Below are 14989 nucleotides of genomic sequence, written 5' to 3' on the forward strand. Positions count from 1 at the left end.
CCTTACTTTTCAGCTTTTTTGGCATTCTTCTGTCATAGACTACACCTGACATTCTATGCCATTTGACTGCAGCCCCTCTGATTCTAGCTTTGACCTCTTCATTCAGACTTCCCTTCTCCTCAACCACCTCTCCCAGATACTTGAAGCTGTTTACCTGTTCCACTGTCTTCCCTTCTCTCTCTATACTAAGCTTCTTCTGATTTCTCCAATTTGCTGCCAATACCACTGTCTTATCTGTGCTTAGTTTCATTATATATGTCTTTAGTTTTGCATTCCATTCTCCTATCCTTGCTGAAGTTCTTGCTCAGAGTCTGCCTGTAATACCACATCATCTGCATACAGTAACTTTGTTAATATGTCCCCTCCAACCTGATTGTTAATATAGTTCATCACCAGCATGAACAGCAGTGGGTTCAGAGCTGAATTCTGATGTACACTCACTCCCACTGGGAACCCTTCTGTGAGGCCGAACAGTGTTCGTACTTGAGTCATTGGTTCCTTGTACATAGCCTGCATTAATTCTACCAATGTTTCTGGGATTTCAAACCACTGCAGTACTGCCCAGATCAGCTTTCTTGGGACCTTGTCTTATGCTTTCTCCAAGTCTAGGTATGCCCAGTTGGGCTCTCTCCTCATCTCTAGCTTCTTCTCAAGTAACTATTTCACTGCAAACATCGGGTCAATTGTGCTGCATCCAGATCTGAATCTGAACTGCTCATCTCCCATCTTACATTCTGCTACTCTGCATATCCATGTATTAATCACCTTCTCCAGAACCTTCATGGAGTGTGATAGACGTTTGATGCCTCTGTACTACCCACAGTTGTGGATGTCCCCTTTGTTCTTGTACACTGGCACGAGTATGCTTATTCTCCAGTCATCTGGGATACGTCTTTCTCTCCACACTGCTATGAGGACCCTCAGGAGCCAATTCTCCCCTATCTCACCCAGCAGCTTTATCATATCTGATGTGACCTCATCTGAGCCTGCTGCTTTCCCTGACTTCATTTTCATTAGTGCTGTTCTTATTTCTTCTAGAATGGGCTTCTTCTCTTCTCTCATTGTATGCTCTTTCTGGGGCAGAACAGCTTCTGTGGGGTTTTCTTCATTCAGAAACTGCTGAAAATACTCCTTCCATCTGCCTTTGATGTCCTGTGGACTGGTGAACAGGTTGTTGCTGGCATCCCTTATGACCATCTTCTTTATCTTTCTCTCTTTGTCTTGCAACCTGATATAGTTTCTTTGTGCCACTTACTGAGTCACTTTCCAGAAGTTGGTAGACTGCCTCCGATGCCCTATTCTTTGCTATTGTAACTTCTTTCTTAGCTTCTTTGTTAGCCAACCAGTAGTCCTTCCTAGCTTGGACAGTCTTTTCTATCTCCCACTTCTTCCTGCACTCCTTCTTTCTTTTGATGACTTCCTGGAACTCTGTATTCCATCACCAGCTTTCCTTATGTACCTTATTTCCATATCTGGCTCAGACACATATCTTTTCTGTAGTCCTAACACATGCTGTTCTTAAGCGCTGTCATTCTTGTTCAACTCTACTTATTTCCTCCTCTTCTTGGAGTGCTAGAGCCCTGAGTAATTCTATGAATTGCTGTACTTTTTCTCCAGTCAACTTCCAGGTCTTCTGCCTGGTCTCTGTTGACCTTAGAGCCTTCTCTGACCACTGCTTGCAGTTGAATGTGGCAACTAGTGGTTTATGCTGTGGGCTGTTTTTCTGGGGATGACTTTGCAATCATGGATTCTACCCCAGTGCCTTTTCCTTATTAGGAGGAAGTCTACCTGAGTCACATGCTGGCTACTCTTGTATCTGATCTTGTGACTGTCTCTCTTTCTGAACCATGTGTTGGCTACTATTAAGCCATTTACCAGACAGAAGTCTAGAATGGCTTCTCCTTCCTTATTCTTGTTGCCTCACCCATGTGGACCCAGGCAGTCCTCATATCCTTTTCTGTCTGTCCCAATATGTGCATTTAAGTCACACATTATCAACACCAATTCATGTTGTCTTGCTTTATCTAGTAGATCCTGCAACTGCTGTCTGAATGCACTGTTTTCCTCACTATCATAACCCTGTTGTGGGGCATAGGTTGAGATTATGAATACTGCCCTATCATTACACTGGAGTCTGATTGCCATGAGTCTGTTATTAATTCTGATTATATTCCTCACTGCCTTCTGAAGCCTCTCTCACCACAGTTCCTACACCATTTCTAGCCTGTCCCCCTCCTGAGTAGTAGAGTCTGGATCTCAAGCCAAGTGGCTTTGCTGCACTGCCCTTCCATCTTGTCTCTTGTAAACACAGGATATCCAGCCTCCTTTGTATCATCATGTCATCCACTTCCAAGTTGCATCTTGTCAGTGAACCTGCATTACGCTTAGCAATTCTCAGTTCATGTTTGGCAGGTTGGTTAGTTTTACGTCCAGCTTTCACTCAATAGAACTACCCGAGGTAACCCAGGCTGGGCAACTAGACACCGGCCGGCCAGTAGCTTATTGACCCAGGGCTGCTGGGCTTTATGGCTGGCACACACTAGCCAATAAGGGCACATATACCCCTCCTACCTTTAGCATGGGGCGCTGGCCCAGGTTGGAGTAGGCTGGGTCCTCAACCCACTTATCTGCAGTAAGTACCCATGCCCATTTTGGTGACATTAGTCAGCATGATCGAATCACTTAGAGACATATTTTACACCACTGAGTGGCTAGCCCTGCCACGGAGTGCTGTCTGTGATCCTTATTCTCCTATCTTGAAGATACTGCGTACCACAGTAGATGCCCAAAGCAGTTGGTCTGTACAACTCTTTCTCCTATAGGGCTCTGATAGGGCACCATGTAGAGTCTGTGCTGCCGCCTACAGCTCCATTCATTGGTGAGTTTGAGATGGAAACTCTCAGCATGTTTTTCGGACATGGGAGGAATCCCATGGAGACTCAAGAAGAACATGCAAACACCAAACAGGCATTGGTCAGAGGTCAAGATTGAACCTAGTACTTTGTGCATGGGAGGTGAAGACCTTAACCATTATGCCAACTGGTCTCTATGTGCCAACTGGTCTCTTTTCAAGCTTTTCTTGACTACCATACCAATTATATCCTTGAATTTCAGAGGCCCTTATTTTCTTTGCCAGTGGTTCTAAATATAATGCAAACAACAAAGGGGAAAGCGGACAATGCTGCCTGGTTCCTCTACTCAAGCAGAAGTTACCTGTGTCCATTAGAGACATAGGTGCCAAACCAGGGATTCATTTATGGTTTCCCATCCAATTGTCCAAGTTGCACTTTAATTGGGTTAGGGAGGAACTCTGCTTCACATGGATGGGAGCCATCTGTGGGATACATACCTATCTCTCCAGCAGGACCTGTTTATATCACAGGCAAGGTTTAAGTCTTTAGAATGGGTAATTCTGGTGCTGTTTGTTTTGTGGATATGCAGGAGGTCCTTCAGAGTGGGGTCTGACAATGCCTTGTATGCCAGGCATAGATCTCCCCTCAAAAGCTTGTAGGAGACAGAATACAGGGATAGGGCCTGGGATAGGTATGAAGCTGGATCCGATGGATCTTTATCCTCTTTAGGTATTACTGTTACCACTGCCTTCGTCCAGGATGTTGATACTTCTCCTCCTCTTAAAATACTGTTAAACAAAACCTTCCAGGTATTTATCAGTCTTTTCTCTCCTATCTTCCAAACTTCCACATGAATACCATCTGTTCCTGGAGACTTGTGTGTAGATTGATTATACATAGCCATTTTTATCTCATCTCTTCCTATCCTGTTAGTAATTGAGCCTCATCTACCTTTAACCTTGGCATATTTAATTCTTCCATAAACTTTTCCATTTCTACCGTTTCTTGATTTCCATATTTCTTTTCTTTATGTAAACTTTCATAAAATTTCCAAAATATTTCTAATACTTCTACAGGATCTCTTGTTATCTTCCTTCTTATAGGCTCCCTAAGCTTGGTGACAGCCCTTTCCACTTTCTGTTGCCTGAGTCGTTATGGTAAAAGTTTTTGTGCCCTAGAATTATTATCAAAAAACAGTTGATTAACAGCAATCTTTCTAAACTTGTGCATGTTATCGAGGTAATCCCTTATTTTCTGTTTAGCATTCTGCAGTTGCTCCGTTTCTTTTTTGGGATTCCCTCTATTTTGCAGTACTTTTAACATTTGTCAGTCCCTCTAAATAATTATTGTCACTTCTTAACAATCTCTCCTTGCTTTATTTCCACCCTAGTTTTAAACTCCACTTTAATTTTATCCCACTCCCTAGCTATATTTTCAGAAGGAAATTCTATTTTCTCTAGTAGCTCCTGAATTAATTCTAAAACTCATTCCTTAAATTCCTGTCTTTTCAACCGATAGGTGGGAAAGTACCAGTGTCTCATTTTTATTTCATTACGTTGCATTTTTATTTTAGTTATTATTGGCACATGATCTAAAATAGTTGGTTGGTGCATTTCAAGGGTCTATGTTATATATTCAAACTTTCAAAATGTTGAATACCATATGTTCTAGACCATTCCTAAAACAGGAATGACAATAGGCTAACCTCTGCCCTCTTTCTTGACCTATCAAAAGCCTTTGACATGGTCAACCATGAACTTCTCATTCTTTCACTAAAATCTATTTCCCTCAACAAGCCTGCTATCCAGTGGCTCCAGTCCTACCTGACTGGTAGACAGCAGGCGGTACTATGGCAGGGCAAACTCTCCAGCCAGTTACCTCTCACACTTGGTGTCCCTCAAGGGTCCATATTAGGTCCATTACTCTTCTCTATTTTTATCAACAACCTCCACACTGCTATCCCTAAAGCCACCTGCTTTCAATGCGTAGATGATTCCACTCTCATCTGCTCAGCCACCTCCCCATCCGACTTGCAAATCTTAATCCAAAATACATTTAACACTATCGAGAACTGGCTCACCAACCAACGCCTTCTTCTGAACCCCAATAAAACTAAACTTCTACTCTTCTCTCCCACTAGTAGATCCACCACACTTTCATTCTCTGTCACATCTAACAATGGTACCTCTATTTCCCCAGATAATCACAGCAAACTGCTAGGGGTTATCATAGACAATAATCTCAAATTTGATCTACAGGTCAACAAAATCATACAGACCATCAATAAGAAGCTTGGATCACTGTATAGAAACAAGACATTTTTAACCCCACTGGCTAGGACTGCAATCGCCCGATCACACCTACTCTCTACTCTTTTATATGCCTCGCCTACACTCTCAAACCTCAACAAATCCGAACTAGGTAAGCTGTCCCATAGCTACAATCATATTGCCAGATTCACCACTGGCTCCACCTATAGAACCCACCACTGCCAGAACCTTAAACAACTAGAGTGGCTAGAACTGCCCAGCTTAATTCAATTCAATCAACTCTTAATAGCGCACAAAATTTTGTACCACCTTGAGGATATCCCCTCACTAAAAATATTATTAAGCCATATAGCAACCTAAGATCCCTACGGTCAGCTGATAAACTACTGGTCCATACCCACAAAGCTAATAACTCTGCTGGTGAATCCCTGTTTGCCAACTTCATTGGCAAAACCTGGAGTTCATTGCCAAACTATATAACCCTACAATCCTCCAAAAGTCTCTTTAAAAAAAACTCAAACAGTATCTCATAGTGAATTGGCTATGCCCATGTACTAACCCTGATTAAGTTATAAACTGAAAGCATATTCTGCAATTATCATAACGTATAACTACATCACCAAGCTCTGCTTCCAGTCTGATGTCTCTTACTTCTAATTGTCTGTCCATGAGAATTGTGAATCCCTACTAGGGAACAATACTAACCCATTGTATATAATCACTTTCTTTTTATAATTATTTTCTAACTTCTGTGTAATCTATGTAAGTTTGTCTATGTGGAGCTTTTCTCCCCGGGCCTCCACTGAAAATGGACATGTATCCAGTCGGACTATTCCGGTAAACAAATGTAAAATAAATAAAATAAATAAATCTGTACATATCATAACATGCAACTACGTCACCAAGCTCTATATCCAATCTGACGTCTCTTGCTTTTAATTGTGTCTGTCCATGAGAATTGTGTGTCCCTACTAGGGAACACTACTAAACCATTGTACATAATCACTTTGTTTTATATTTTCTAATGTTATCTCACTTCTTGTGTAATCTATGCAAGTTTGTCTATTTGGAGCTTTTCTCCCCAGGCCTCCGCTGAAAATGGACATGTATCCAGTCGGACTATCCAGGTAAACATAAATAATAAAAATAAATAAATAAAAATAAATAAATATGGTCGATATTTGAAAGTTCAAATATATAATAAAAAAAAAGGAAAGAAATAAACATACCTTAACGGTGCAAGGAGGGGGGCAAGCCCCCCTGCACCCCCCTACTTAAATATACCAACTCCAAGACCGCACTTCAGTGCAGAAAAAGGAAATTCTCCCATTCTGCACCATACGGTGCCGTTAAAGTCAACCTTCGAACACTTGCAATGTCGATCATATGGTCTTGACCAAGCGTTCGTTTATTTAACATAGACCCCATTTCAAGACCTTTAATTAAATGCACATGTTCCTGTGAGATATAAAGTTTATCTAGCCTAGCCCAGTTTTTGTATCTTGGTGAATAATATGTAGAATCACTCTGAACTCCTAGTACTGAATTCACATCTTCCATGCCAAACATTTTCATAAATTTCTTCAAAAATCTACCCTCCTTTGTTATATTTTCCCTTCTAGGCCCCAGACACATATACACTGTTGCAAACCAAATTCCAGTCTCCACCTATAAGTAATATTCCTTGCTGAAAACTGGTTATTTCTCCCAGAATTTTCTTAAGCTCCATCATAGCAGTTTTAGGTGGAATGTAAATGCATCCCAGTGTAATCCTCCTCCCTACCCAGTAGCCCCTTAGTACTACATATCTTCCATTATTATCTTTTTTTTTCTTTTCATTCACTATTGGAGCTCCTCTTGCAATTAATATAAGTACTTCTCTTTTCCTTTGCCCCAGATATTCCACTCAATAACCATCCTGAAAACCTTTCTTTATCAAATTCACATGTTCAGTTTTTTCCAGGTGTCCCCGTAGAATAGCTGTTTGCACTTTACATTTTTTAATATAGTTCACTACTCTTTCTTTTTTATATTTATCTGTGAGACCATTCAGATTGAAAGACATTACAGAAAGCATACTTGTTTTATATAGTTATTATTACCATATTTTATGTGTAACTGCTTTTATGTTAAATATCTAGTTCCAGCTTTTATGTTACATGCATATACTGTTCAGCAGGTTGGTCTTTTATACAGTTGTTTCTTGTTAAATTCATTTGCGCCTATGCCACATCTTGTATAACTTTTTGTTTTTTCAAAAGCCCTCAAACAGAACAAACAACCCCCCAAATCCCCTAAAACCTATTAACTTAATAATAACACACAAAACTATGTGCATCTTCAAATATTGAAGTTTTTGCTTCCTAATAAGAACAAAAGTTCTAAGTTGATAGCCACACACAGACAAGCTAGAGTTAACCAAAATGAAAGATTAGTCATGCTAATATGCATGGTACAGCCTGTGCTATTAGTAAGTGCTATTTGATTTTGTCTATCTTTATAGAACTCCCAGCTGAGAAAACACTTGAATGCTTTCAGTAAGCACTTTCTCTAAGCCATTTCTGTGTATCAAATTGTCTTCTAGTGACATGCAAACCAGACACAAAACTGCTAAGGGTATCTTATTTACCAAAAAAGCCTTATAATATTCAATATTCTTTTTCATTTTCATGCTTTCAATAAACGTTTTACTGGATAATGCCTTGGGTCATAACCTAGACATTTCCCTGTGCAAGCATGGGAAAACACAATAATTTTTTTTCTTTTGTCATACTCTTTTAACCAGACCCTTCCTCTCCCCCTCCACCTCCTCTTTTCTTTCATTGTAGTGTGGGTATGTCTTAAAACTGAACAATGAAAGAGAAGAAGGAAGAAAAAAAAAAGAAAAACAAAAGCACGTTTATATTAGTATCCCCATTGCCTTTCAAAAAACTGAGAAAACTTCAAGTCTAATTGGTTTTGTAATATCTTTAAATCTCTCACAGCTGGGAAAACCCCTGATTATTTTCAGAGAACAATACATCATAGCCAGTTTCTCATTTCTTTTTTTTAACTTTTCCCTCAGCTGGTTCCCTTCCACCAGACTGTTTCCGGTTTCTGTTTATCAGATGGTCTCCATGAAGACATGAAGACCAGCTGGAGAATTGCTACTTAGTATTTTGCTACTTAATATACATGTATTTGCTAGAATAAAAACCTCATAGTATTTAATATTCTTTTTCATTTACTTGCTCTCTCTTAAGACTAATCAATCAGCCATCCACTAATGGATGGTGCAGTGATGCAGCGATTGTGTTGTCACCTCACAGCAATAGGTTCTCTGATTGGATTCTTGACTGTGGTGCCTTCTTTGTGGAGTCTGCATGTCCTCCCTGCATTCATGCAGGTTTCCTCCAGGTGCTCCAGTTTCCTCCCACATTATAAAGGCATGTGTCTGGAGCATTTCTCCCCAGGCCTCCTCTGAAAATTGGCTTCATTCCAAGTTGGAATTTCCTGGTAAACAAATGTTAAATAAATAAGTAAATAAAATCTAAGGTCCTTAAACCAGTCATTTCCCCATGCAAGAATGAAAAAAGCTCAGGCTCATTTTTTATCATTGCATTGCCCATATTTCTCAAAAAGCTGTACAAGCAGAAAGAGAGAAGAGGGGAGAAAATGAAAAACAACACCTGTTTACAATCCCCATTTCACTTAAAAATAACATACAGTACAAAGAAAACCATGCACCACAAATACAGTACCATTAAGAAAAAAAAGTGTTTTCTTTACTTACAGTTAGCTTTCTTCCCCTCTCCAAAGCATTTTTTCTGAACATTAATGACATGAAGTAGGACATATACTTTAGAGTCCCCCACAAATCCAATAAATTTTGAAAAAGTCCAATATTTCCAGAGTTTCTTGTTCTGTCATATTTCACAAATATAATTATTGCATTGTAATCCCACAATAATTTATTTTATTTATTTTTAACATTTGTTAATCGGGAAAGTCCGACTTGGAGTGAGCCAAATTTCAGCGGAGGCCTGAGGAGAAATGCACCAGATGCATGTCTTTATAATGTGGGAGGAAACCGGAGCACCCGCAGGAAACACACACGAACGCAGGGAGGACATGCAGACTCCACACAGAAGGCACCCTAGCCAAGAATTGAACCGGAGAACCTCTTGCTGTGAGGCGACAACGCTAATGCTGCACCATCCTACAATAAGTTACTGGTTTTATTGCTGTCAATGCACTGCTATCCTTAGCAGGATACCCCATCAGTCAGTAATAGTGCAGTAGTGATCAGTAGGAAAGCTACTGTTATGGTAAGTTCTTACACAACTGTACTTTATCTCTGTTCTATTTCTCCATTTCCTTCCAGTTTGTATGATTAAGTGACTTGAAACGTTGCTGCATTGCCTTTGCATGGACTACCTGAAGTACCTGCAACTTAGCTCTGGTGTGTTTTGATGTGCATAGCATCAGGCATACGATCCATCTGATGCTTTTCCCAGTAAACAAATGTTAAATAAATAAATAAATAAATAAATAAATAAATAAAATCTACGGTCCTTAAACCAATCATTTCCCCATGCAAGAATGAAAAAAGCACATTAATCTTTGTCATGTCTTTTTCACCAGGCTCGGTTTTTTATCATTGCATTGCCCATATTTCTCAAAAAACTGTACAAGAACATACAGTACAAAGAAAACCATGCACCACAAATACAGTACTATTAAGAAAAGAAAGTGTTTTCTTTACTTACAGTTAGCTTTCTCCCCTCTCTTCCCCTCTCCAAAGCATTTTTTTCCAAACATTAATGACATGAAGTAGGACATATACTTTAGAGTCCCCCACAAATCCAACAAATTTTGAAAAAGTCCAATATTTCCAGAATTTCTTGTTCTGTCATATTCCACAGATATAATTATTGCATTGTAATCCCACAATAAGTTACTGGTTTTATTGCTGTTAATGCACTGCTGTCATTAGCAGGATACCCCACCAGTCAGTAATAGTGCAGCAATGATCAGTAAGAAATCTACTGTTATGGCAAGTTCTTACGGAAATGTACGTTATCTCTGTGTTATTTCCCTATTTCCTTCCTGTTTGTATGGTTAAGTGACTTGAAATTTTGCTGCAATGCCTTTGCATGGACTGCCTGAAGTACATGCACTGCAGCTCTGGGGTGTTTTGATGTGCATAACATCAGACATACCATTCGTTTGATGCTTTTCTTTAAGTCTCATTATTCTTAATAGTGCAGCCATTCTAGCAGTGTGGTTGCTGTCCTTATTGCAGCTGTGAAGGTTCATTATGCAGCACACTGTCCCTAACATAAGCATTCTGTGCCAACACTTCATAGCTAATCCCCATCAAACCACATTGTACCGCATTCACCCTGCTGTTTAGTACTGTACAGTCACATTATGTTTTTTTCCTGAATAATCCTCTGTTTCCAATATCTCTTTATGTATTGTTACCAACTTTTAAGAGTTGTAGATGGCTTGGTATTTCAAGTTTTGGAAGACAAGTCTCCACATAGAATATTTTGCTGGTGGAAAGAAGTAACATTGTAAAATCCAAATAAAAAGAAACAAAAATTGTCAAAGATTAATTTACATTTGTATTAGATTAACAGTGACATAAAGGACCTTTTATTTATTTATTTATTTGAATTTACTAACTGTGGTAGATTTTTGAGTACAAATGACTAATTGCAGTCAGCTGAGAAAGGAATTAATATAACTTTATAAAGAGAAGTAAATGGGTTTAATGGATAAATGTATTAATTAATTGAAGGTATTATCTGATTTTTAGGTCAAGCCCAGTCACAGTGTACCAATTATGCACTTACTACTGCAGCTGAAGAGGAACAAACAGCCACACTACCTAATGCAGACAACAGGCAGACAGAGCAGATAAACATAAGGTACATAGCACACAACTTACAAACTGCCCAACTGTGATCTGGTAATGGTTCCTAATTTGTTGAGTAACAAAGATTTTAATATCATGATTAACTGTTATAAAAAGGACATATAGTACTTACAGGAAGTGTTTTTCCTTTCAGCTGCATTCATAATGGCTTTTATTTGCTTTGGTTTCTTACAGCTTTCACTCTGGTGTCTGTTGCACATATTTATGATGATCTTTTTTAATGTGAATTTTTATTGTCTCTCTCTTCAATAAATCCTTCAAACCATTATGGTTGTGGTTTGTCAGTGGACACATTTTATAACACCAGTTTCATAGACAGATCTGTCAGTATGTGTTCATAATGCCTGTGCTGCACTGTGGTTGGCTTTTAGCATTGCATCCCTTATCCCTGATGGTCCTCACTGCATCAGAAGTATTAAATCTCCTCATTCCCTTCACTTAAGCTCATTAAACACAAGTGTCAGTTTATTGGGGGTAATGGTTGCAGTCACACATTCATTCAGTTTAACTGTAGTCATTTAAGCAGCAAGAATAGAAGGAACTACAAACAATGTTCAATGTTCATCCTCTCTCATCATCGGTATTTCTTATGGCCTTGTAGTGGGAAGGATCGGCTATATTATCTGCTCTTCCTCTGAGGAATCTACAGCTGTGACTATTTTCTGGATTTCCTTGTCACACACTGGCCTTTCCTCTTGTTTGGCTGAGGCTGGATCACCATTATAACTTCCTTTCTGACCTTTAACTTTGCAATCACACTTCTGCTAGGTGAACTCAGCCATCCACCATTCCTGGTACATCAGTCAGCCTCTGTGCCTCAACTAAAGTTGTAGATCAGTTCATCTAAGCCTGTTGGCATTTTGTGCATTTCATGTTTCCTGTAAATTCCTAACTTCTATGCCTTTAAAACAGGGTACCATACAACTCCACCTTGGTACTCCATCGTAGGTACTTACTAGGCTATTGGTCTATGATGATCTTAACAAGCCTAGCCTTAAATTCCCATGGTAATTTTTAGCCTTTATATTTTGCATGCAAATTCACAGAGACAGGCTGACTATGGATATGTTTGCATATTTCCATATTTCCCCTATCATTGAGGCACAGGGGAGGCACAGGGGTACTAAACCATGGATGAATTTGAAGTTACTCATCCGTTTGTTCAGATTTACATTTGAATAGAACAAAGGAAGTACTTTGCTTTATCTGGAGTGGAAGACTGTTCCACAGAAGCAGTATTCTCTATGATACATATGTATCCCTCCAACATATTTATGTATTTTGCAGAAGAGATTGAGTTCTGCTTTTAACGTCTTTATTAAATTATCACTTACGACATAGGCAAATATACATTAATATAAAAAAACATAATCACATCTTTCCAATTATGCATCACCTATATTCTTTTTTATAACTGCTACCTGTCCAGCATTACATAGATTGTTCAAATCTTGCCCTTCCTTAAACTCCACTCCTTCTCCTGAACATTATTCTGCATGAATTATTCACACAATTTACTTTTATTTCTGATATTTGCTCCTTCCCTTTTCTAAAAATCCCACTTCCAGTTCTTTTATCTGTGCAACAGTATTGAATACTTTAGCTACATTTGGCTTAGACTTTGATTTCCATTTTCTATTAATTGCTTATTTGGCAGCCACCAGAGTTAAACTTAGCTAGGCCTTAATATGTGTAGGCACTTCATATCCTATGCTCAAAAGAATTATTTCCTTAGTTATACTCACTTGCTCACCCAATATTTCTGAGAGTACACTGTAGGGAATTTTTAATATCTGCCAGCCCATTAATACTCACAAAATATGTGTTCCCAGTTACCTATTTCTTCCCCATCACACCTCCAACATTTGCCAGCTACTTGAAGAAATCATCTTGGAAGTTTGCTTGAGGTATAAAAATACCTATGCAAACACTTCTAAGCTAAAATTGTATTTCTTCTGGACTTTATTGCAAACGTGGGGACCATATATATGTTCTCCCAGTTCCACTTGAAAACATCGAAATTCTAAACCATTGAAATTCAAATGGTCGAGACCATATCATCGAGTGTTTAGAACATCGATGTTGTCAAGGGGAAGAAAAAGGTAAGTAAAAAAGGGAAAAAGCTAGTGTTTCTGCAGGGCAGCAAGGTGCCCTGCGCACTGTCTGTGAATGTGCCATCTCTGTGATGGCACTGCAGACAGGGTACAGGAAATCTCCCATTTAGCGCTTCTGCATATAGCGCTAAAACGGAGATTTCCCTTTACCCCACTCTAGTGCGATCCCGGAGTTGGTATATTAAAGTTGGGGGTGTGTGAATCTTTGATGGTTTGAAACTCGATGTTCTGGTCTCAATGATCAGAATTTCGATGTTTCAAGCTTTCGATGATTCAAAGTGGAACCGTTCTCCCAGTGTTCCCTTGTAAATTGCTTTGGTAATCTCCTCTCCCAGTCTTTTCTAACCTCCCCTGGTTGATTCTTGTTGCTTTTGTGCAATACTCTATGTGCCATACAAATTATCCCATTTTAACAGTTGCTTCTGTCTTAGATTCAGCTAAAAAGTTTTCCAGAACAGGTCTGTCACTTATTCCCCAATCCACTTCTCTTTGCCTATACTCTGATATCAATCCCTGGTAGGGAAGGCAGTCTCTAGCCTATAGTCCAAATGTCCTCTTGCTCTCATCCTAGTCTGTTACCTTTCTTTTTCTAGTTGTTTGCTTCCAATACCTTATTTCCTTTGTCAGTTTTCTCCAGTAAATTACAGTCCCCTTTTACCTATTCTCTGTATCTCTAATTGCATTCATCCCTAGTGGCAAAATCTCCTTTCTCCATTCATGTTTTGGCTTAGTTCTTAGAATACTTTCTGCTGTTTTATGAAAATATTCTTTATGGCTGTTATTCTCCTTAAGGATTTGCATTCAGAATCCCACTCTCTCCTTAATTCTTGAATTATTTCCCCCCTGGTTCATCATCATTTCTTTCCACTTTGAATTATAACCTTATGCTTGTGTTGTGTATATGAATCTTAGCTGTGTAGCTCTAAAATATCACTTCAAATCAGGTAATCCTAAACCGCCTTGTTCTATTGGAAGGATCAACCTATCCCATTTAACTCTTGCACTCTTCCCCTCCCAAATTAATTCCTTCAATTGTTTATTAATTGTTGTCCACATCTTCTCTGTTGGTTGATAAAAAGATGGCTGACTTTTATATAAAACTAAATGGACTGCTTGTATATTACTATCCATATCCATAAAGAAGGGTTTCCAGTTTATCAGTTTTTGTATTATCTTTTGTGCAGTTTCTTACCACATATCCTTCGCTGCCGTAACAAAATCCTTTTTAATCCATACTCCTAAATACTTCATCTTATCATGTCCCAAAAATATGGATATTGTTGAACCAATTTATGTGTAATAACTTTGCTGCTATAGCCTTTGTTTTATCTTCATTGATTGTATAAGTTCATAGCTAAGTATTAGGCTAGCTGCCCTTATGGACCATTTTAAGACTCGCCAGCTTACTTTTCAAAGGTGAGAATCAAACCCTGTACTTAGTGTTTGTGAGGTAAACACTATAATCATTATGCCAACCCCCAACCTAAACATGCCAATAAGCTGAGTTCAGAATCAAGCCCTGTATATTATATCCATGAGGTAAAGACTTTAACCATTGTGCCCACCTCACCTCAATATGTTTATATTTAAATATTAGCCTATGAGTCTGTGGACTGTTTCAAACCTAGACAATAGTCAGAATCAAACCCTGAACCTTGTATTTGTGAGGTAAAGATGTTAACCATTATTTCAAACTGGTGCCTAAATTAGAACAGAAGGTCCCTTCAGGTTAACATCCCTCTGGTCTTAAAATATTTGTGTGAGCTACTTCAGGATGACTTATCATGTGCATCCATTAAGGTGCATTTAGCAACCATCCCTGCTTGTTTG

At 38.9% G+C, this 14989-nt stretch overlaps 1 protein-coding gene across 1 annotated transcript in view; it reads left to right on the plus strand.

Annotated features, from left to right (window-relative positions):
* Positions 1-14989, plus strand: part of CCDC74B (coiled-coil domain containing 74B) — a 440825-nt gene that overhangs the window by 330601 nt on the left and 95235 nt on the right. The window contains exon 4 of the mRNA XM_044068838.1: positions 10926-11037. Coding sequence (XP_043924773.1) covers positions 10926-11037 — 112 coding nt within the window. The remainder of the gene's footprint in view (positions 1-10925; positions 11038-14989) is intronic.

The sequence above is a fragment of the Protopterus annectens genome, chromosome 4.part0, assembly GCF_019279795.1.
Source record: "Protopterus annectens isolate FY-2018-M chromosome 4.part0, PAN1.0, whole genome shotgun sequence".
Lineage (NCBI taxonomy): Eukaryota > Metazoa > Chordata > Ceratodontiformes > Protopteridae > Protopterus > Protopterus annectens.